This window comes from Calliopsis andreniformis, chromosome 2 (genome assembly GCF_051401765.1).
Source record: "Calliopsis andreniformis isolate RMS-2024a chromosome 2, iyCalAndr_principal, whole genome shotgun sequence".
Classification (NCBI taxonomy): Eukaryota; Metazoa; Arthropoda; class Insecta; order Hymenoptera; family Andrenidae; genus Calliopsis; species Calliopsis andreniformis.
The window spans coordinates 4,574,607-4,596,584 of NC_135063.1; the positions used below are offsets into that span (position 1 = coordinate 4,574,607).

General features: G+C 36.5%; 5 protein-coding genes across 10 annotated transcripts; 1 reads left to right on the forward strand and 4 right to left on the reverse strand.

The window, feature by feature from the left end:
* Positions 1-1,852: 1,852 nt before the first annotated feature.
* Positions 1,853-2,910, forward strand: LOC143188332 (uncharacterized). Its single transcript, XM_076392538.1, is given in 10 exon segments — positions 1,853-1,885; positions 1,960-1,990; positions 1,993-2,093; positions 2,136-2,184; positions 2,230-2,251; positions 2,302-2,419; positions 2,478-2,506; positions 2,562-2,595; positions 2,629-2,705; positions 2,787-2,910. Coding segments are annotated over 10 exon segments (618 nt in total).
* Positions 2,911-3,280: 370 nt separating this feature from the next.
* Positions 3,281-4,918, reverse strand: LOC143188091 (uncharacterized). The gene is made up of 4 exons (XM_076392154.1): positions 4,795-4,918; positions 4,058-4,116; positions 3,544-3,825; positions 3,281-3,416 (listed from the first exon to the last, which is right to left on the reverse strand). Exons 1-3 carry the CDS (start codon positions 4,813-4,815, stop codon positions 3,579-3,581), a joined length of 327 nt encoding a protein of 108 aa, XP_076248269.1. The 5' UTR covers positions 4,816-4,918; the 3' UTR covers positions 3,281-3,416; positions 3,544-3,578.
* Positions 4,919-8,284: 3,366 nt separating this feature from the next.
* LOC143188094 (signal peptidase complex subunit 1-like) lies at positions 8,285-9,790 on the reverse strand. Of its 2 annotated transcripts, none has more exons than XM_076392157.1 (2): positions 9,407-9,790; positions 8,285-8,686 (listed from the first exon to the last, which is right to left on the reverse strand). In XM_076392157.1, exons 1-2 carry the CDS (start codon positions 9,576-9,578, stop codon positions 8,571-8,573), a joined length of 288 nt encoding a protein of 95 aa, XP_076248272.1. In that variant the 5' UTR covers positions 9,579-9,790; the 3' UTR covers positions 8,285-8,570. The 2 variants fall into 2 exon arrangements, with proteins under 2 accessions (XP_076248272.1, XP_076248273.1); XM_076392158.1 differs by having other exon boundaries at positions 8,285-8,753; positions 9,407-9,478.
* A 1,125-nt stretch (positions 9,791-10,915) lies between these two features.
* Positions 10,916-11,906, reverse strand: Spase12 (Signal peptidase complex subunit Spase12). The gene is made up of 3 exons (XM_076392156.1): positions 11,783-11,906; positions 11,551-11,610; positions 10,916-11,473 (listed from the first exon to the last, which is right to left on the reverse strand). Exons 1-3 carry the CDS (start codon positions 11,825-11,827, stop codon positions 11,291-11,293), a joined length of 288 nt encoding a protein of 95 aa, XP_076248271.1. The 5' UTR covers positions 11,828-11,906; the 3' UTR covers positions 10,916-11,290.
* A 636-nt stretch (positions 11,907-12,542) lies between these two features.
* On the reverse strand, positions 12,543-21,009 carry LOC143188084 (prestin). 5 transcript variants are annotated; one of them, XM_076392141.1, is made up of 14 exons: positions 20,819-20,997; positions 19,711-19,824; positions 19,051-19,212; positions 18,712-18,822; positions 18,095-18,270; positions 17,853-18,020; positions 16,184-16,285; positions 15,969-16,096; positions 15,712-15,874; positions 15,151-15,327; positions 14,788-15,060; positions 14,443-14,604; positions 13,590-13,716; positions 12,543-13,452 (listed from the first exon to the last, which is right to left on the reverse strand). In XM_076392141.1, exons 1-14 carry the CDS (start codon positions 20,823-20,825, stop codon positions 13,283-13,285), a joined length of 2,040 nt encoding a protein of 679 aa, XP_076248256.1. In that variant the 5' UTR covers positions 20,826-20,997; the 3' UTR covers positions 12,543-13,282. The 5 variants fall into 5 exon arrangements, 4 of the variants coding, with proteins under 4 accessions (XP_076248256.1, XP_076248255.1, XP_076248257.1 ...); XM_076392140.1 differs by having other exon boundaries at positions 15,969-16,102; positions 20,819-20,996; XM_076392142.1 differs by lacking the exon at positions 20,819-20,997 and adding an exon at positions 19,996-20,014 and having other exon boundaries at positions 15,969-16,102.
* Positions 21,010-21,978: the final 969 nt, after the last annotated feature.

Consider the following 21,978-nt stretch of genomic DNA (forward strand, 5'->3'; position numbering starts at 1 on the left):
TATTGTATAATAAATCCTTTGTTCCCACGTTCACGGATTATCGTCCTATGATCTATCACATAATTAGTTTAGACAATTCAGATTGTCTTCACCATGAGCAACATGATCAAGAGCGACAAACCTACTAATCGAGATAATCACCGTAGGAAGCACTTGATCGTGGAAAATTGAAGGATGATTCACATATCGTAGAAAACGTATATCCACTACAATGGAATGATCTTTCTCGAGCGATATAATTGCTCAGGAGCGCGGGGATTAGTTCGTAATGGAAAGTAAGCAGAAAGTGAAAGACAGCAGATGTTATAGTATATAGAGGAAAACAATTTCACTCGTTTGCTTCCATCGGCTATATCGCAGTTAACACGGCTTTGCTCTTCTTGATCCATGACGGTTCAGAATTTTCACGTTCTATAATTAGTCGGAAATTAGCATGTAATGATTTAAGTTTCTAAACAAAAAGTAAAAAAAATTATAAGATACATCTTTTATCGACTAAATTGGTATTACTAATTAGTGGCTAATCTATTTTGTGCATACTTAATCCATTCCATAGCCATCAGTGAAACAGTATCTGCTCTGCATCAAAATTCAAGAATAAAAAGCAGATAATTGATAGTGTAAATTGATGAGATTAAAGGAATAATAATGTAAAACAATTTTGAAATATCATCGCTTTATATAACAGAACAGTTAAAGTAAAAAGAATTGATAACGATTAGTGTTATTCTTTTCACAATGAATAGCGTTCTGCCGGAAGCTTAGTGATAAAGCAATTAAAATAATTGCATACCTGTTGATTAGTCTGGAAATTGAACTTTCTACATAAGGATGTAACAAGGAATACCTTAAAGGAAGTATTTGATCCCTAGTTTGTAGTAATTAATAGTAATTAGTTGTTACAGGAAGTAAGTAGTGGCGTTAATCAGACACATTAAACGATAAATATTTTGTTATAGATAATGATATTTCCTTAAATTGTCTGTATCGGTTACTGCCGAAATGTATGACGTAGTGAACAGTATTATTTCATTTTAAGTCGATTTCCTGTTTTTCCCAGTTAAAACCTTCAATGTTGTTTTGCCAATTAAAATACTTTCATTAGTCGTGGAAATATTGATAAGAATTGTAACTAGTAGCCGGTGCAGTAGAGGGAGGACTACTTGTTTGAAAAAAAGATGTAATTCTCCATTTACTTTCCTCGATCCATAGGCGTAAAACAAATGAGAACGTGAAATTTCGAATGTCTTCAGCAATTATTGATAATTTCACCCTTGAAATTGTAGACATCAGTTTTTAAAAATGTTTGTTTCCCTTTTATTTATATTTTATTCTTTTCATATTATGGTTTTTATGAGAGCACAGTATGTTAATAGACAGTAAGCTACGACAATGTGTTATTACTCTTGTTATAGTAACAGAAGGTGGAGAAAGTGGACACAACCTGCAGACCAATAGATGATTCTCGAAGGGACGTTTTCACCTCTTTTCGCGCGAAAATGGCATCAATCGAACATAACAAACAATCAAGCTTAACACTTTAACTTTCTAGTCAATCATCCAATGTCAACATTTCTGCAGTTGAACATAGACAAGGCTACTATTCGTGGTACTATAATTATACTTAATCTTCTAACAAAATGAAAGCCTTCAGGTGAGTAAATGCCGTTCGTGATGACAGTAATAAAAGTATTTTATTAAAAGTACTTTATTAATTATATACTTAAAATAATGATTTAGATAGGGATAATAACGAACATAAAATTATCAAATTCTAAACATTAATTCTTTTATCAAACATAGTTAAACACAATACAGAGCTTATACTTCAAAATGGTTTAGTTTTCTTAAAATGTCGATTACAGTCTTTATACTCCAAGATACTGTTTGAGAAAGTGTCCTGGGTCCATAATGGAACGTGAAACATCCATGACACGAAGGTGTCTACGACAATGATAGAAGGTGCACGTGAAATTTCATGCAATCCCAAGTGAGAGTGAACAGGGTTGGGTGGGGTGCACGTAGGAAATACTTAGCTCGTTTCTATACCGTTCACTGATTATGCTTCCGTTTATAAGGCATGCTGGGGTTCTGTCTTCTAGTTCCAGAAGTGCAGCAGCCTTTGAAAACACAAGATTACACGTGAGGCAGACGAGCGAAGTCATGGAGAAGTTGGGAACACGCGTGGGTGTCGATATTTTCTTCTTCATTACCGTTTTGTGCTTTCAGCCCTTTTTCTTAAAATCTGCGTGTTAGAATGAAAGTGTCAATTGCAAAAATTATTTCATATTTCACGAATAGTGACGATTTCTTTGATAATTCGATCTTTGGAACGTACTTATTTCTCTTTTCTGACGACTCTAAAGTGGACATTAAATGGGAACGGTTCCCTGAAATTATATCTAATAATAACATAAAAGTTTGATGGATGGCAAACAATAAGTGTACGTTTTGATGACATGATAATTTTACTGAAGAAAGGCTTATTGTTTCAATTTGATTTATCGTATCATTAACACTTTCACCTGAATTTACATTGCTGCATAAACGATTTACTTTAGTCTTTACACTGATCTAGGTTCTCGAAGTTTCTCTGTATAGATTTTATCTTCCTTTTTTCTGTTTTAGGTTTTCCTTCTCATGCTGATTCTCTCGGTCGCTCTTGTGTCCTCCTTGCCTGTTCCTGGGGGTGGTGGTCATGAACAGTAAATATTCGATGAAATTTTGGCACTACCTGTCAGTTATTCTCGAAATCATATATTTGATTCTCAACGACGTTCTTTCAGCACACACTTCGTCATTCATGTACCAGAACTCATTCATAAACATCATCACACGCACGTAAAAAAGATTCACATAAAGCACAAGGAGGAAGAAGATGACGGACACGAGCACATAGAAGAGTGGTAAAATGCTGGAGCGACCTTTCTGACTTCATGGAGTTTGTGAAATCCTTTTTTAACAAGCTTTCATGTATATAATGTACATGTGTTATCATTGTTTCGTTGCTTTTATATTTAATTGTTACTGTTGGTTGTTGAGATATTATAATGTTACGTAAAATAAAAAATTTTAAAAATTGACATGATTTATTTGCTTTTAAAGGAATCTATTCAATAGTTAGGAAAATAAGGAGTATAGGAATGTTATAGAATGCACATATTTGTTCAAACACGTGTATTGTATAAAAAAATAATGTAACATAATACAGTATGTACAAGTGTCTTTGATCTAAGTACACACATGTGCACAGAGTGACGTTAACTTCTATTTTACATACTTAAGTGACTAATGCAGGCGGTTCGAGTCGTTTTGTACTATCTGCTTCCCTTTTCTTCTAGTGTATATATTTCTTGGAAGAGATTTGGTCGATGATTCATGAAATTCTAGCAACTCGAACGCCTCCATTTTATAACCTACAGTAAGATGACAAAAGATATTATTTACTACTAACACAAATTAGGTTTAATTTATTCTTCTCAATTCAAAAATGAACTGTATACTATTTACTTCATTTAAATTCAATTTTTATTTTTTACTCACCTAAACATAACAAGCCGAAATGTGCAGCGCTCCCATTACCACCATGGCTTCTCCTCGTGGACAGGTACAGGTACATGCACCTTCTCAACAACCGGCACAGGCACGTGAACTTTTTCGACGTGGTGAACCGGCACTGGGACATGTACCTTCTGTACATGATGGATCGGAATCGGAACAGGGACGTGCACTTTTTCAACGTGGTGCACAGGCACCTTCTTCACATGATGATGATGGACCGTGTGCACATGATAAGGCACGTGGATGCGAACGTGGTGGTGTGAACTGAAAAAGAACAATCGATTCTTCATAACAACGAGTTCATACGCTCTTCACTCATATGACATCTGAACATACAGTATTATCAAGTTTCTAAAATATTTGCTTTAACTTTGTAATTCATTTAATGTCGATAATGTTCGTGTCACGAATTTGTAAAAATATTATTGCTGTTTTTATACGGCGTAAGTAATGATGAGAAAATTATGAAAGATAACGAGACACATTTTCAGCTTACCTGTGGTAACCTGGCACAGGCGAAGACAAGGCCACGGCCAGTATTCCGCACACGATTAGCTGCAACACGAATGTGAATTTGTGATTTCCGTCCATAAGGCGGAAAGCGCAACGCGACACGACGCCTAGTCGTTTATATGCACGACGGTGTATTTTTTCTTTTCTTTTTGAAGTTTCACTGCTCGTCTTACGTGCTTCGCGCAATCGCGCCTCGATAGAGTGAAAGTAGCTTGCTCTAATTTTAATCATACTTCGATTGAAATGACCTTACAGATAGAATCACAACGAGCTTCAGTATATATACAGTTATAATTGTTTTACAAAAGGTACTTGAAAAATATATACAGCAAAATTTGAATATGTTTTATCTATCTTTATCTCTATAAGTTTATTTAAGCTTTTCTGCACAATTTTAGGAACTTCTCGCGTTTCAAAATATATACAAAAATGTATAAATTCGTAATTTCGTGATCATAAAATTCCACCACTTTCAAAATTAATTTCCTCTGTTACAAAAAATCATTTCGACAAAAGGATACTATGTCAATCTGCCAGCAAGAAATACAACAACGAAGACTTCTACCTAAATTCGGTACACAACGCGTGCAAAACCGACCGACAAGTGCACCAAAATCTCAATCATCGACGACCGCACATAATTCCACTTATTTTCTGTACGTTGGGGATCATGTCCCGTTCACAGTTTCCCGCGCAACCACCGTGCAACGATTTACTCACAGCAATGGTCTGGGAGCGCATCTTGGTCGGCTGTTGAGGTTCTTGAGTTCTTCTTTCGGTAACGAAACTCCTACTCGATGATCGAGCGGTAGAGAAGACGAAGAAAAAAATGGAAGTGGAGGAATCGAGCAACGTCGATCACACGAGCGCCGTTTCACGGGTGTCGATACGTTTCTGGCTTTGGACGGCCGGGGATGTGTGCTTATAAAGGACGAACCGAGGTGGTCAAAACCACCCGGTGAAAAGACACAGGGTGGGAGAGCAAAGTCGCTCGACTTAACGGTTACGTAAAAGCTAGGAAGCGGCCACCTCTGGTTACGCTCGTTCCGCGCGTTCCCTCGGCTGCGTAACAGTCCGTGTACGGTGCGTATGGCACGTGTCCGACTCCGATAAATGAAAAAAGTATTAAGCAAACGGTAAGACATTCCCTTTAGGGTCGATGTCACGCACTGAAATATTAGCGAAGGTGCATGTGTATATTCAAGAACAATTAACCCTTAGATTAACACTCTTACATCAAGGTAGAGTCACTTAGGGACCTCGACACAACTGTAATCAAGTTTTTGAATTTTCAAATCCACACATTTGGAACTCTTCAAATTTTTCATTAAAAAATTTTCTAAAGCTTTTTATATATTGGTTTCAATTTATTGAATTCCTATTCTTGGAAATTTAAACTTTAAGTAATCCTAGCTTGATATAAGGGTTAATGGATTGATTGGTGAATTATTGACCTCTCGCCATGGAAGTCACGAGCGACTAACACTTGACCTTTCAGTAGTGTTCTGAGGGTATTTACTACGGAATGCATTCAAGATATTTGTAACAAGTAAGCTCCGTCATTCAGAAAAATATTCCTATCCTTAACGGTGTGTATGCAGTCTAGCACTTAAGAAGAATATTAATTAAGATACAGAGTGTTCGACATTCACAGTAATGAGTGAAAGTCGCCTTCCTGATTTTCAATATTTTGCGCCTCGAAATCGAAAAATTATGCCTCATTCAGACTTCGAATGATAAGTCACTACGATTTCACGCAACATTTTTAGTCAGATGGAATATTCTATATTACGTGATCGATTTCACTCAAAAGGTCCGCAGAAACAGTTTCTTTATTACTTAGTTTATCCAAATTTTAATGCTAAATTAGTTTCCTCTCTCACCAAAAGCAGCTACAACAATATTGAAACTAAAGTAAAGCAATTAGTTATTTCTTCAATAAACTATTTCAAGTTAGCCCCAACTCATCAGACTAATTTTATTACACCACTAATATTCATTGACATATTCATATGCTTTTTTTACGAAATAGAGAAATTTGATTACGTGTTGCCTGCAAAATGTCGAAACGCAGTGAAAAGGCCAATTCTTCGTGACGTTTTATAGACACTACGGAAACGTTGACATTGCTCCAGTCGATGATATAATCAACGCTAGCACATACGATAAACGCTCTCATTTATTACCTATTAATTGCACTGGAATTGTAAACCAGCTCACTGTTGGTCGACTGAAACCCAGCGCGAAGTGGAACAGGAAACACCCATTATATGAAGTCTTTAATAACAAACTATGTATCCCAATATTTTCTTCTTGTCGACAAACAAAGGACATCAAATTGCAGAAAGATTAGAGGTTTTATTTCGTACCCCTTCTTCCTTGATAATATTGCGAAACTTTCATCTTCCGGTCAATAGTTTCGTTCATAATCGTTTTCTTACTTTTTACAGGTTACTATTGTTAGCAATATAATACCTTGCAGTAGCTCATTATTAAGAGGTGTTCCAAGATGTTTTCCTCGAAACGCTTTTACTCCCGTAAATGGTAATCCATGCAGCCTGTCGAGCACGAAACAAAGAATTGCAAATTTGCGTTTCTTATATACATTTTGCTGTGTTAATTGAGTATAAAATGCAAAGATGGAAATTAAACAGCTGTGTTGCAATTTCCTGTGTCTTCAATAGAGGTTCCAGAAAAAATAAAATTCTCTAAATTTCTAAAATATCTAAAATTCTTAAGACACGCTGGATATAATTCAAGACTGCATATTAACAATTTCCTTGGAGATATCCGAGCAAGTGTATCGGAGTTCCACTATTAAGATGTGACAGCTAATGATCCGTGGAGTTCGAATTTCATGCACTTCCGGTGCAAGACGTGGCGAACCGATTCCCCCGCTTTCCACATGATCGCTGGTTGCTTGTGAGAAAAGAGTCAGTGTTAAGACCAAGGTAATGATCTAGACATTCTAGACCATGCTACACGGTGGCATAAAATCGGTTGCATCCATTTTTTTCGTCCATGCACTGTTGGGTCAGTCAGTGTTGCAGGAAGCGGTACAGGCTGCATACTTAAAATATCCATCATACAGGGAGAAAGCGTTTCGTAACCCTCCTCTATATACCAGAGCGTATCTTGTACACAGTAACAAGGTGAGTCGAGAAAGGTACGCAATTCGCGGTGATTTTGTGGAGGCCCAGACTCATCGCCATTACACAACGGCTCTTCGGATTTGGGTCCACCTCTTTCAAGGAGAAGGGGACCATTCTCAATGTGCTTCGTGAAAGCGGTCGTTTGGTAATGTGAGCTCTTAATAGAGGGATCTAGTAAAATGAACGGATTACAGTTCAACCTTGAATATAGTTCACTTCCTTTACTGCTTTGCATGTTAAATAGGATATCTTGCTCAGTAGAACTACACAGTTGTCTTTGATTCCTCAATTCTTTAACACTTGTCCTTTCCGATAGGAATAGTTTCTTAACAGTTATTGCTTAAGGATTTCTCATACTGAATATTGAAATTTCTTGTTTTGGACCAGTGAACGATTCCAGAAAAAGGACATTCATTTGCATCAGACCTGTAACGAAACCCTCTTTGTTGTGCAAGATTCACGTTTGACATTCCTTCTCGCGTCCACTGACAAAACTACGGCGCGGTGTCAATTCGTGACGAAAGGAGAACACAAACCGAAAAATGCAAAGAAAACAAAGCAGTGGCCAATTGTTGCGGCATTTGGTGTTCTCGATGTGTCTATAATCGCTTCCAGTTTACGTAAGGATCGGCTGCAATCATCCCCACCGTATCTCAAAACATTTCTACCTCTTCTTTCTGTCCCGTGAAAGTCACTTGGTAGGTCGATTTTGAGGGAAATATGCTTCGGTTAGCGTGCAACGGGAGAAAATGAGGAACGTGGCCGATGAAAGTCAATCGTTGGAGTCGATCCAAATGGGTGGTGCACGGTATGCGACATAATCATAAACGATGATTAATTGTTTGAATAGACGGCAATTTACCGAATCAGGAATTAAAGACCGACTCTTTCCTCTTGTAAGTGTTATTATATAACTAGAAGTGGAGTTCCGAAGCGGAAGGGAAACGGCTCGATATTTTATACGGACGGGTCAACGAGATCGTCTACATCGATCTCCACACGTGCAGTATTTCGCAATAGCCATTACTTTCCAACATTAAACAATACTCTCTTGTGTATAACAGAAACTTTTACTTAATTTTATTTCAATATACATGTAAATATAAATAAACTCTATGAATTCTAGGTGTAGACAATATAGTACATAGTGGTTTAATTACAAAACTGTTATTGCATGAGGTAATGGTATTACAGGTAACAGTGATTGGTCAAATACCAAACATTGATTAGCTCTGAGCTGCTTGTAGACACTCCCAATCATAAGTACAGAGTTCTAATCATACAATGTATCGCTTCTTATCGTACTGTTGTACCAGTTTAAGGAGAAACACAAACAGAGATAAACTATTTTTTCTTCTTCAACTTGGTTGTGCTTGTAGTCCGTGGTGTCTGCCAGTCCAATGGTTTACGGCGGTACATAGGCCAAGGTGGTACAGTGATTATAGCAGCCATTACGAACCCTGCACCCAGAATATAAATAGTTTGGGAAAATTGTTGAATTACATATCCCCATATTAGACCAACTACCTACAAAGGTGCAACGAAAAGCATAAAAATGATACTTTATAAATTAAATATTACACATGTACTTGAAAAGTGATACAACTCAAGAAATGATTTTTTTAATTACATGCTATAAATCAGTTTAGTAAATTCACCTTTATTCATTATAAAAAGTTGTTAAATATCAAAATTATAGAATTTATTCAAAGAATTCTTGAAATGTAAATTACAAATTATTTCTATAGTGACAAAAAAATTATTTAATTAATTCAAGTAAGATAACTGTCATTAAGTAAAAGTACTCTTCATGTCAATGTTATGTGTTTATTAAATAATTTTCTCCTAAACTTATAAATACTGTTTTGCTTTCCCTAAAAAACGTTCTTCTTTAAGTTGTGTCATTTTTCAAATATACGTGCAATATGACGAAAATACTTTAAATTAAATATTTTACACCAAATAGTGTTATGATAATCCTGTATAATTTTTCAGCCCGCGCCTGGCCATCGTAGTCCTGAAATTGTTTATGTGTCAATTACTAGCAGGTGTCTTATTGCGTTTTGACATCTAACGGCACATAACCTAACCGTGCACAAATGAAAACATCTTTCGGAAGTCATTTAATACTTGAATAGTTTATACATTAAAATTCATTAAAAGTTCGTTTGTAAACTCACCATATGCGTCGGGATTGACTTGATGTATTGTATCCACGAGCTCATCGTAAATAAATAAGACCGACGCGCGACGTACCGGCTGTACGTATTGACATTGAAATACAGGAACTTCAGTATGGTCGTGGACCGCAAACGATACAGTTACATTGTCAGCGCGGATATTAAAATTCATAGATCGTATTTTTCCAAGCCTTTAATTGCGACGTATTTAGTTAAAACATAGTAACTAGTAAGAAATGTATAAATATTATTATTAATTCATGCATTCTGATAACAGTTATTCGTGTGATGAGTGAAATAAACTAGTGACGCGTTAATGCTACGAATGAAGATTGTGATCATTAGACGGCTTTGAAGATCAACTTTTTATTAGCATGAATATTCTTTTCTGTGAGTGTACATTTATTTTTATGATATAAACTGTGATATGCTTTTCGATTTTTGTTAAGTCTTGTGCAAGTAGTCTCCAGAAATCAAATTTTCTAGAAAATAAGATTGTATAATATCAGCGGAAAAATAAGTTTCGTCACGTGACCAAAATATTAGCGTAATCGGTAGCAGGGAATTGAAGCGTACTACGTTGTTCTACGCTTTTACGATTAGTTGGACGAGTTGTGTAATTTTTCTGGCTTATCATTTTACATATATGTACACCGCATACACCCGTTACGTGTATTGGGCTTTCTAATGCCTTCGAGTGTGAATTTCTCTTTTAAAATTCAGGGGAATCTAACATGTGAGGGTACATCGTGAATTGAATTCAAACGTAAATTTTTCATATCACATATCAAATAGAATAATACAGTTATTATACTCTGGATTATCAAATATTCAAATTTTAAAACTTTGATATATTAGATATTTAATTTTTTAAGTATTCAAACATTTAAATGCTTCAATAATCTTTCCAATGTTCAGTATTTTTATTTGTTTCAATTTGTCGATTTCCATTCTTGAAACGAAATTGTCTTTGAAGGGTATAATATATAAATGTGATTTTTGTTGTTGAGAATGTAGATTATAAAGTTGCTTTAAACGTTATTTTGGAAACACAAGTTCGCGCCACGAGATTCCTTCACGTTTCAACCCCTCCCTAGCGCCATCTTTAAAATTCTCGACTATAGGAAGCGGTTGCAATCGAAATTTACATCGCGGTTCGTGCCTTAGATCGTGTCACCGATCAGTTAGACAGAAACTATTAATTAGATACGGTCTGTTTTTTAAGGTGTTGACGAAGTCATGTATATGTCGTCATCGTTTAGAAAACGCATTTCTAACGGCGCAGTGACACGCAACTGTGGTAAGTCATTCATGTGTTATGATAGGTAGCATTCAAAAACGAAATTGACACTCGCTGGCACGCGCGGAATTTGAAATAAGATTGAGTAGCCGATTGGCTGGAGTTGCGAATCATTCAGCACTTAGTCCATGAAAGAGTAATAGACGTCTAGGGAAGGGATATTAATCAGTAATTTTATAAATTATATTATCTAATTTTAGTTTATTGATGGGAAAAGGAAGACAGTCTTTTTAATTAGTAGTACATAAGTTTTATATTCCATAAGCCTTACACTCTGAATATGATCATATACATGATGATTCACTGTCTACGATTTAATGACATATTAAGTGTAACTATTAATTCAAAATGTCAAATTTTATAATTTTTAATATCTCATTTATTTGGGTCATTTTAAATACATTTATAAGGAAAAATTCTTTATTTTTCTGCAGTTGCTCTCACAGGTTCTTGAATTATGTCATAAAAAGAAAATTTGAAGTGTAGAATGATATTCGAAACCTTCATTCTCTGTTTGTACGAACAAGTACCATTTATAGCATTTTATAACAAAACATTTAAATACAGTCTCAAGTAATATCAACTTATTTCTTCTTCTTTGGTTTAACATTCACTTCAGTCTGTGGTTTTTGCCAGTCCAATGGATTGCGTCTGTACATTGGCCACGGTGGTATACTGATTAGAGCTGCTAACACAAATCCAGCCCCAAGAATATACATTGATTGGGAAAATTGTTGGATAATGTAGCCCCATATTAATCCAACTACCTATAACCATAAATTAAACCTATGTAGATTATTTTATGCAAACCACACAGCATACAAATATTTCAAACATATTTTACCCCAAATAGCGTTATAATAATCCTTGACAACACTTCTGCCCGAGCTTGGCCTTCATAGTCCTGAAAACAAAATTATGCCTGTCACCAAACTGTTTTTATTGAGTTTAGAAAAGAGTATTTATACAAATACATGAGAACACCTGTTGTACTGGGAAACATAACCTAACACTACAACTTTGTTCATACATTGAGAGAAATTTACATTATTTCAATGAGAATAGGGTACACTTACCACATGAGTAGGAATAGATTTAATGTGCTGTATCCACGAACTCATTGTAAACAAACAATAGAACGTGGCAACGATAGTAAAAGGATGCACCGAATTTCTGTTTGGAAATGATAAGATCGCAGAATGTCACAGTGTTGACGTTGCTTGCGCAGACGCCAACCAGTAGATGACGTTTCAGTTGCTTCATGGCGCGAATTTTGACGAAGATAATTCGTCTAGTTAAGATTTAAAATACTGAATATTAAAGATTATTAGATATATTCGAAATCTTCACAAACTATAGTATTTTTGCATCTTTGAAGTTTCTTCGAGATGGATGTAGTTCATTAGAAAAGTATACTTCATTTTTTAGAATACATTCAAGTGATCGGTATATCGAACTCTGAGGACCAATGCATACAAGTGATATTTTGACGCACGACTTTGTTGCGGTCATATATTTTTCCTTATTTTTCCCAATTACAAACAACAAAGACAAAAAAAATGATCGCAATGAGATCGTGCATCAAAATATCACTCGTGTGTATCGAGTCTAATTGATATCAATAAACTGATATTCAGAAACGTGTATGTTTGTTCACGGAACTTATTGAATTGATTACGAAATTAGCTTTCCTCATTGAATACTGTTACCTAGATATATTATCACGATATTAACACGTTATATGTATTATACTTTCTAATACTTGCTAGTAAGTTTCTTTATCATAGACGAGAAAAGGAGCAGGAAGTATAAAGTTACAAGTCACAAGTATATAAATATTACAATTTATTTTTTCGTATTTTACAAAGTATATAAATGCTTGTTACATAAATAATTTACATTAACTAACACAATACGTAACTACTTATTACATAAATTAAATAATACATACGTTCTATAGTTTACAGTGCCGTAACTATCAATGACAAAAGTTGATGTGCATTTTGTACAGTTTCCAATCAAAATTTCCTTCGTATTTTAAGTACAGACAAACGCTTAAGACGTAGGCTTAATGTGTCTTATTTGAGCCACTCATTTGATAAATCGATTAACTTCACAAAATTAAAGTAAAAGAAATTTATTTTAAATGTAAAACGCTAGGTATCAACCAAGTGCTTTAGTCCTAAAATTTAAAAAAAGTCAAAAAGTGGAGTTAATCACTTTGCCCTGTAAACGACTCATTTATAAGTAGCGATATTTACAGTAACATTTATTTACAATATAAATGCATTATTTCCAATATGGCAACAGTATATACAGCAACGTATTGATGTAAGTTCAAGTTTTATAAATATATTTGAATAACAACAGTGTCACAGTTTTCTGCACGGATGGAAACTAATGAGGGGCGCGATAAAACACACATACGACGATGTCGTTGTCAGAATTGAAATTTTCGAGTATCAAAAGATCAAAGGGTGACAATCAAAGATGAAATCGCGCGTGAAGAGTGTCATTGCGATCGAGGAAGATTTTCATGAATGAATGTTGCCAGCCAGAGCAATTAGTATTCCACGTCAGAGCCTGGCGCTAGAACTATCCTCGAATGAGTTCCACGCGGGCGTGGATGACAGCTCGATGTTGCATTTTGCAAAATGCACCGCGTCTGCAACGGTAGGGAAGACAGCGAACAGGCCCCCTTTGTATTCCGACAGGTTGCACTTTCTCATCATCTCGTACACAGGGCCTACAATGCGTCGAATCAGACGTGCGTATTTGAATGCTCGTCGAGCCTATGTTATCGCGGGCAACGATCGTCGATCGCTTCCGCTTTCAGCTGATCGTGTCTGCCGCGAACCACATGGTTCGATCGATTCCACTTACCGGAACAGCTCGTGACATACACGGATATATCGATTTCGCAGTATTCGTTGATCAAGTTTCCGAGAGTCGTTGCGCCCGCCAGATCTATGTGACTCACCGCGCTGAAGTCCAGTATCAGGATTCGCAGCTGCAATCGTAACGAGCAGGAAATTAACGTTCACGTGATCGATAACGCAACGTTGCGTCTTCTCTTTCTCGCTGTGAAAGGAAACCTTTCAGCTCGTCATGTGATGAGGAAAGATTGATTATTCCATCTCGGATGTGCGGCGCAATTTATTATTAAGTATGAGACAGCCAGTATTGATACAGTCAAACACTCGTATAACTAAACATTTGAGCATTCAAATATCCAAATATTTGAGTATACGAATATCTAAGTATCCTAGTATCCGAGTGTTAGAGTATTCAAGTATTTGAGTATCCGAGTATTCCACCATGTGTTTATAATTATTCAAGTATTTGAGTATTTTGGTATTCAAGTATTCTTGGTATTCGGTTATTCGAATTGGATATTCATTCAAAATTTTCAAGTTTTTAAATCTTTAAATACAGTAGAACTCCGTTTAACTAACGCAATGTCATCACAGTACTTGGTTTACTGAACATGTTATTCAGCAAAATCCAGTTATATGAAACTCCAATCATATGAACGAATAAACAGCGAAGTAGGGGATAATCCGTGAACTCCTATTATCTGACAGATCCAATTATCTAAACAGCCTTGTTCCCCAATCGTGTCTGATAAATGGAGTTCTATTGTATTCAATTATGATCACTTTCATTCTTTTAAATTTCGAAACATTGTGGCATTCAAATTTCTTAGTCTTTTGGATATTTAATAACTCAGTCTCACCTTTTTAATTTCTCTTAACTCGTCGTGCCTAAAACTCCCACTCGTCTCCGTACGTGGCACCAACCCAGTGGCTCTGTACACCTCATCACGAAAGTGTTGTCGACAAGCAAAGTTCAAGCTGCCAGAGTAGTGAAAAATTTTTATGCCCGGCAGCTCTACAGTCTGGAAAACACGACTTCCACGTTAAAGAATCTTACATAGCAAATGTAGTTCAAGCAGATTCTTTTCATGAAATTTACGGTACAAAAGAAGAACAAGTACACTCTCAGTCAAGAGAAATGAAAGAGAAAGAGAAATGCAGAGGAGGAAGAAAGCAAGATAAAAGAGACTGCTATTACTGCATACGCCTTTATATCTCTTGGTATCCAGATAAAGCTCAGTACCAGGTACTAGAGCGAGTGTGCAGGTGTAAGGGCGCACGGAGACGAGGATCAGTTTGCCTATGCATAGTACGATTCCGATCAACAGGCCGTATTCGACGTCCAACAGAACCACGCTGGTGAATGTCACTGCCCAGATGACTCCGTCTGCTTTGTCCAGCTTCCAGAATTTCTTGAACTCCGTCACCTTCATCAGCATTCCTTTCAACGCTACCACGATTATGCTGGCTAAAACACACTTATCAAGGCAGACGATTCTTATCATGTTTATTTATAACATTATCATACTATACTTTACATTTATCAAAAATCAGATATAATCGTTTACCCTTGGTAGAGGTTCAAAGAACGGACCAATCCATAATAACACGCTGATCAATAATCCACACGATATCACGCTGGCCAATTGAGTGTGTCCACCAACAGTCTGTTGAATCAAGGATCTGGACAACGAAGCTGTGAATGGCATGCAAGAGAAGAAGGATCCAACGAGATTACCAACACCCTGAAACGCATCGAATTAGAATTGTTTTAAATGCAAAGTAAACCTAGAGTTTATCCCGTTTACATATTGATCGTGCTGTTGATCAGCGTCTTTCCGCGTTAAATCGGCCAAGGTGTCAGCCTTGCTAAATCAAAGAGGCAACATCGACGATCTAGAATCTAGGCCATTCGTGACTCGAATCATAGAATTCGTATTAGAGCTCTAAATGCAATGAGTTAATTATCATTGGATACAGACTACGTGATTGGGCCTCAAGTTCAATTTAAAAGTGCCTTGAAAGCATAATCAGGTCGAGGATCAGAACAATAATGTTTTATAGAAACGATCGCTATAAGAAAATTGAATTATCTAATGGCGTGGAACAGTCTAGGTTCTTGTACATACCTGTGCCATTAGCTCTTGATTCGAGTCCACTTCGTAGTTAAGTTTCTGCGCGAAGATCAGCGCCATAGACATTGATATGGTGTACGAGACCATAGTAATGACGAAGCTGTCTATTAAAATTTTAGGTACCAGAGACAACGGTGGTATGGATGGAGGTGGCAATCTGAGGAGAAAAAAGATTGCTTATTTAATTTCCAAATACTGAACTGGAACCATGTAATAATTATCAATGTTATTTTTTAACGAATTTTTATTACCCGACTGGTATATGACCCACAGTAACAACACCATAAGCTTCATCTAAATTCGCATAGATTGATAAAACCGTACCTATCACCACCGCCAGCATCTCTATAGGGATAGGGAAGGGACTTAATTTAGCAACCTTCGGCTAGAACAAACATTTCATTATCATTACTAGAGATTAATTTACTTCTTTAATCTGACGTTTAATTCATCATTTTAGGACAACCTTTAAGGCATTGTTGACAACGAGGATGACAATGGTGATGCAGGAGAGCACAATAGCGATCACATTAACGTTTTCGATGTTTTTGAAGATATCCACGTAAGTCTGAAACAAACGATATCAAGGATCAATAACTGTATTTTCTCTAAGTTGTAAACAATCACTGATGGAAAGTTCCCCGTGGAATTTCATTCGGTATTTAAAGCACTCGTGGCAGCTCCTTCGTAATTTCGTTACGCTCGCCTGTCTACTCCTCGAAACGGTAATTGAATTCCCTGAAGGCGAGCGTATTACATGTCGGAAACGACAACGAGCAAAATGATCACTGGCGTTATATACTGACGGCTATGGTTTACTTATTTGGCATTAAAGAAAGTAAAACCGACGAGCCATTGGCATTAGCCGCTTTTACTTATTGACTTGCGCGCTATTCTCGGTCTGTTGGTGTAAAATAAACCGGAAATGCGGTTGGCTGACTCGTAAATTTTCAAGTGAAACGACGTTTGTTCAGGGAAGACCAAAATTGGAGCACTGGTCTTTCGTCGCAACTTTTGATTATAGTTAGATCTGTTGTGAAATAATGGTTTTCCTTGTGCAATTTTTAACGTGGTTCGATTGAAATCGAACTGTTATGAGTTCAAGGATTACGTTTTTCTGCGGAACGTGTAACGACATAATGCTATTTCATTTATTCGGATTGGGTGGTACGCGTGAGTAGACATGTAAGCAAATATGTGAAATTAAGGTCCATGGATATGGCTCGTTAAGTGCTGAAGGAAGGGCGAATTTGCATGAAAGTAAATTTCAAGGATTGTAATGTGCAGTTAGTATGTAGACTTTGGTAGAATTGGTATTATTAAGAATTCTTAGTCGATTTTTAATGATACTTCTTGTAGTAACCCTATTTTTTTATAAGAAGAAACTAGACGTTTAATTTCACAGTATTTCCTTTAAAAAATTGATGATGTTTCTCGTAGAAACGTTAGAGAAGCACTTAGAATTAATTTGTAAAAAGGTGTACCTTATTATTATTGTACACGCTATAATTATTCTTAATTGCTGTTTTAACAATCGCATATATTGTGGATTCTCCGCGCTTTAGTTATAATCACAATAAAAAACAAAAGATGCTCCATTACATCACAATGACAATCGTAAACGATGTTATCGTAAGAATGTATGTAGTTGTTTGAAAAGTATTGTCAAGACGTGCAGTCGTAACAGGGCTTTAATTCAGAGTTATCAATAAAGTATTATCTAATATTTATTCGTATAAGTAGTTGTGACTATGTGTAAGATATGAATGAGAGATTCTTTAGTGGGTACATACAATTGGGTTAAACGATGTAATGCGATTCATTGATCTTTGATGCCTTAATTCCAGTAATAAATTATATTTGAAGAAGAAGCCATTTAGGGTCATAGTGTGTCGTATATTCATGTTTATACCATCAAATTTCACAGTACAGAATTTTTAGACTTTTAAATTTTAAATTTTAAAAGTGTCATACGTTCAGATTTTCAGAGTTTTCAGACGTACACTTTCGAATATTCGGAAAGTCAGATAGTCAAATAGTCAGACTTTTAGAGATTCAACTATTCAAACTTTCAGCTTCGAAACTTTGAAACTTCAGACTTTAGATTCTGTATTAACATGCGTTTCGATACTTACAAGGATCAATTTGAATGCGCCCTTTCGTCGTGGAATGTTCTTCAGTCCTAATAGATCTTTTACCTGGGACGTGAAAACGTGGATCGCCGCGCCAGTGGTAAATCCGCTGACAAGACTATCTGCCAGGAGTGATGCGATCACTCCAAGTCGCAGCACGTACATTCCCAGCTGGGCAGGAAAATGGCACGTAGTAGATAAGCCGTCGTCCTATTCCAATGGCAAGGAATAGAAAGGATAATTACCTGAATTACGGCGACAGTGAACGTGACCGCGGTTGCGACCTCCACAGGCGAATATCGATCGCCCGTGGAGGACACTGCCTCGTTTTCTATGTTGGTCCCATTGCTGATCAAGTGTTCATGGGAGCTGTAAGTCGTGACCACTTTTCCGGTCATCATGCAAATCAGCGCGAATGTACCTTAGCACGACGAAAGGAATGGTTTAAATTGAGTCAAGGATATCTTTCGGTGACGGTTCAACGTATACCACTTGTTCTTAATTGGAATAATATGGAACTAAACGTTGATGGATGGATGATTATGCGTAATGTCAAAGAAATCTTGCCAGCTCTCTGCAAACGTCGAAACGAACGTGCAGTCTTTCTTGGCACTGATATAGTCATTTATTACGCGTATTAAAATATTCCATAAAACTTGGAAAGAAATTAAGTACTAAGTTCGCTATAAATCTAGCGCTGTTAGAAAGTACTTGCGCATGAAATGAAAGTTAGAAGGAAATGCAGAGAATACAATATAGTTGAACAAGAACTTCTCTGCACGTGTCCCCTGTCACTGTGCATTGAAGTTTTCGCCTTGCATAACGCCAGTCTTTCAATCGTTGAACCATGTGAGTAACTTACCCATTGAATTATGTCTTGACGTTCCGAGAAAGACATAAACAAGGACGGGGAAGAAAGCCATGTAGATGCCAACAATCGGTGGCACGTTCCCCAAAATAGCGTACGCCATTCCTATAATGCACACGTGATCATTAGTAAGAGTAGATAATAATGGTCTTTGAACTAGAGTATTTTTAGATTCTCCAAGACAGTGTTGCTAAGTCAGATTTTCTTTTTTCGAAAGTCTATTTGCGAAACACTCGTGACAAGTGTCGTAGATGGTAGAACGAGTTTTTCTCACTCGACGAGTGTATTTTTTATGCATAGCAGTTGGCACAATCAGCTGGCAAACGTTCGTACCTTGAGGTATATGCATCACTGCCACAGTAATTCCAGCAATGATGTCGCCTAATATGTCATTCTTCCAATCGTACGTGGATAACCAGCCGATCAGCGGTATCGAATTTTTTATAGCTCTCAGAGGCTTGATTTTCTTGCATCTCGTTGATATGTCCTTTAAAACTGTACAATTCAATTGAAATTAACTCTTTCTATATAGAACTTTGAGAAGAAAGTTAAATTGGATGTTTAAGATGGTTTCAGACACAAGGAATATAGCATTAAAATTTGTTATTTATTGATGACATCAAATGGAACAAATATTTGCTAATATTTAGAAGTGTGAAATGAAGCAAGACTTTCATCTCTCAAGTCAATCGGAGAGAGGTCTTGCAAGTCAATTCTTTCTTCAATTCATCATTAGATAAACTTTATAAACGTGACTTAAGACTATTGCTGTAATAACTGATGTATGAAATCTTTCATTTGCCACTCTTAAACATGTGACAACCAGATATAATTTTTTTCAGGAAAGTGATATCCATATACCCTGATTGCTTCGAGTAGATAAGCATTGTTCTATCTTGGCGCCGTTAATGATCTAATATTCCGTGAAGGTTGATTGAAAATACGTTACGACGTGCCAGTCTGAGATCAGATTTGATCTCGGAAGGTACTTACACGCTTCTTTAGGCTTTACATATTTGCACAAGTGATTAAGTTCGTCCTGTTGATAGACTGGTCGCTTCACTCTTAATTCCGGCGCGATTGCCGACATCTCGTCGCTCAGATAGTCTGCGAATAATTAGTAACATGTGAACCATATATACTAAAAATATGCACATTATTCAAGACGTTTACAACATGTTAAATTGCATATGTTGGGGCAGTTTAGACATTGCAAGAATTTGGACAACTCTTCATAATTATTGAGTGTCAAGGATATCAATAATGAAAAAAACACACACGTTAATTGTCGCAAGTTTCACGTAATCACGCACGAAGACCAAATAAAACAAACATTGAGGAACACGAATGAAATAGTACGTGTTACACTTGAAATTAACATTCAACAAACTAACATGAATATTGTTCAGTCCAGGAGGTCTGGGATAACAGTTTTATCGTGCACGGAAACAATGCTTACGTAAAACTGCATAAACACATAACCAACACAATAGTGGCCACAGAAATGTGGTCGAACACGTGGTCGAGCGCGAGGAGGAACTTTCCACTTTTCTGGCTTTTCATCGCAATGACTGTTGTACGCAATTCGCTCAGAAAGCATAGTTTGTCCATCATGATTCATTACGAAAGTTAAAGTACTCTGACTGCTTGAGGGTGAATGACCGTGCTGTGATACGCGGAAATTCAAGTTACTCTTATTGCACAAGAGAAAACTATTATGCAGAGATGTATGAAAATTGAAATATTATGTAATTTCTTTCAAACTTCCAAACAGTTGCAAGTTTTAAAAATTCAAATTTCGAAACATTCAAAATCATTTTATTTGTTTAAATTTCTGGATCCGAATTGCCTAGTACTCTGTACTCTGACTGTACAGGAGAAGATAATTACATGACAGTACATGAAAATTGAAGTATATACGTCAATTGCATAGTGGTAATTGACAATACTATGAGCCAGAGAAATGAAACGACCCCAATGCTTCTTAAATATAAACTTTCTGTTCACTTTGCAAATCACAAACTTCTCTCACAAAACCAGGGGCAAAAATGAATAAGAAAACAAATGGTTCAAAATCCATGAACAAAAGCGAAGAAGAGACCTGTCATCGTGGCGACGGTATGTGGCTTCCTCACAGCACAAAGATTCGCAACGAGGAACACTGGACGCCGCGACCCAACGCGTTACAGCAAAAAAGTAATGAAAATATCGAATTTGCGCGGTGACTGATAACGCGTGCAACGTCTATCGCTAACTAACGTTTCGGGGATAACGCACGAGTGAACGCACTCGTTGGGCCGCCACATTTTGCATTGGAATTCAGTCACGTGTCACGTTTAATCGAGATGCTGGCCCGACGAACAAACGAATCGCGCTTGCGGAGGCGGCCGTCTCGACGACTCAATGGGATCGCGGCCGATTACGAGTGATACTTGGAGCGATTGTTAATTGGACTGATGTAATGGTGTCGAGGAAGTATATTGTCGCGTGACTAATTGGTCTCTTAGATAATGAAACCGATGCTTGGCCAGCGAAAGGATAACTGGGTCGCATGGTTGCGGTACAACTACATTCTGCGTTGAGTTGAGAATATTGATAAGCGAATGTCCTTTGAATATTATCGTTGTTCAAAACAGATGAGAAGGGACAATATTTAAAACAGAAGGGAGAATATGTTTTTCCCTTTCTTTTTGGAGATTTAAACTTTACTTTTCATTCATAATATCTACTTTTGATGAAAATTGTATTGGTTAATTCTTAAGCTTAATCAATGCTCCTGTAAAGTTTGCAATTTTGCGCTCACGTGATACTCTTGACCGTTATACAATGAGAATATTGAATATCTAATATTTCCCTGATTTCCCAGCTACAACATACATTTATGTTCCTTTCTAAGAATATGTTTAAGGAAACATTTTTTACTAATAATTATTTCTTGGATCTTAGTAATTACTACTTCACCTGTGTGGATATTGATGATATTTTTTATTATTTTTTTCTCGAAATTAAATATAAAATACGTTCAAATGATAAGTACTATTTTCCCTCTTATCATAAATTCGCTTCAGTATACAACATAAAATTTTAAACTCACCAGTTGTATTGAGGACCCAAATTACCCCGAGTTATCAGGGAATAAGCTTAAACGCAAGGCAAACACCAAAAGATCTGTCAATTAATTGATGTTCTTTAGAAGACGGTCACGCGTATTGACAACAATCGTAAAAGATATTAAGGTGATTAGTGTCTTTGTTTGCACAT

Excerpts from the sequence above, each read along its gene's own strand:
- LOC143188084 (XM_076392140.1), bottom strand. Across the intron at positions 15,875-15,968 it reads GTGGGTCATATACCAGTCGG|ATTGCCACCTCCATCCATAC; the intron begins GTAATAAAAATT and ends TTTTCTCCTCAG. Across the intron at positions 13,717-14,442 it reads AGTTAAGAGAAATTAAAAAG|CTGCGAATCCTGATACTGGA; the intron begins GTGAGACTGAGT and ends TTACGATTGCAG.
- LOC143188091 (XM_076392154.1), bottom strand. The coding sequence starts at position 4,815 with ATGCGCTCCCAGACCATTGCT. Across the intron at positions 4,117-4,794 it reads TGCGCTCCCAGACCATTGCT|CTAATCGTGTGCGGAATACT; the intron begins GTGAGTAAATCG and ends TTCGTGTTGCAG. Across the intron at positions 3,826-4,057 it reads CCTGTGCCAGGTTACCACAG|TTCACACCACCACGTTCGCA; the intron begins GTAAGCTGAAAA and ends GTTCTTTTTCAG.
- LOC143188094 (XM_076392157.1), bottom strand. The coding sequence starts at position 9,578 with ATGAATTTTAATATCCGCGCTGACAATGTAACTGTATCGTTTGCGGTC. Across the intron at positions 8,687-9,406 it reads AGTCAATCCCGACGCATATG|GGTTCGTAATGGCTGCTATA; the intron begins GTGAGTTTACAA and ends TTCTGGGTGCAG.
- Spase12 (XM_076392156.1), bottom strand. The coding sequence starts at position 11,827 with ATGAGTTCGTGGATACAGCACATTAAATCTATTCCTACTCATGTG. Across the intron at positions 11,611-11,782 it reads AATCTATTCCTACTCATGTG|GACTATGAAGGCCAAGCTCG; the intron begins GTAAGTGTACCC and ends TTTTGTTTTCAG. Across the intron at positions 11,474-11,550 it reads TTATTATAACGCTATTTGGG|GTAGTTGGATTAATATGGGG; the intron begins GTAAAATATGTT and ends TTATGGTTATAG.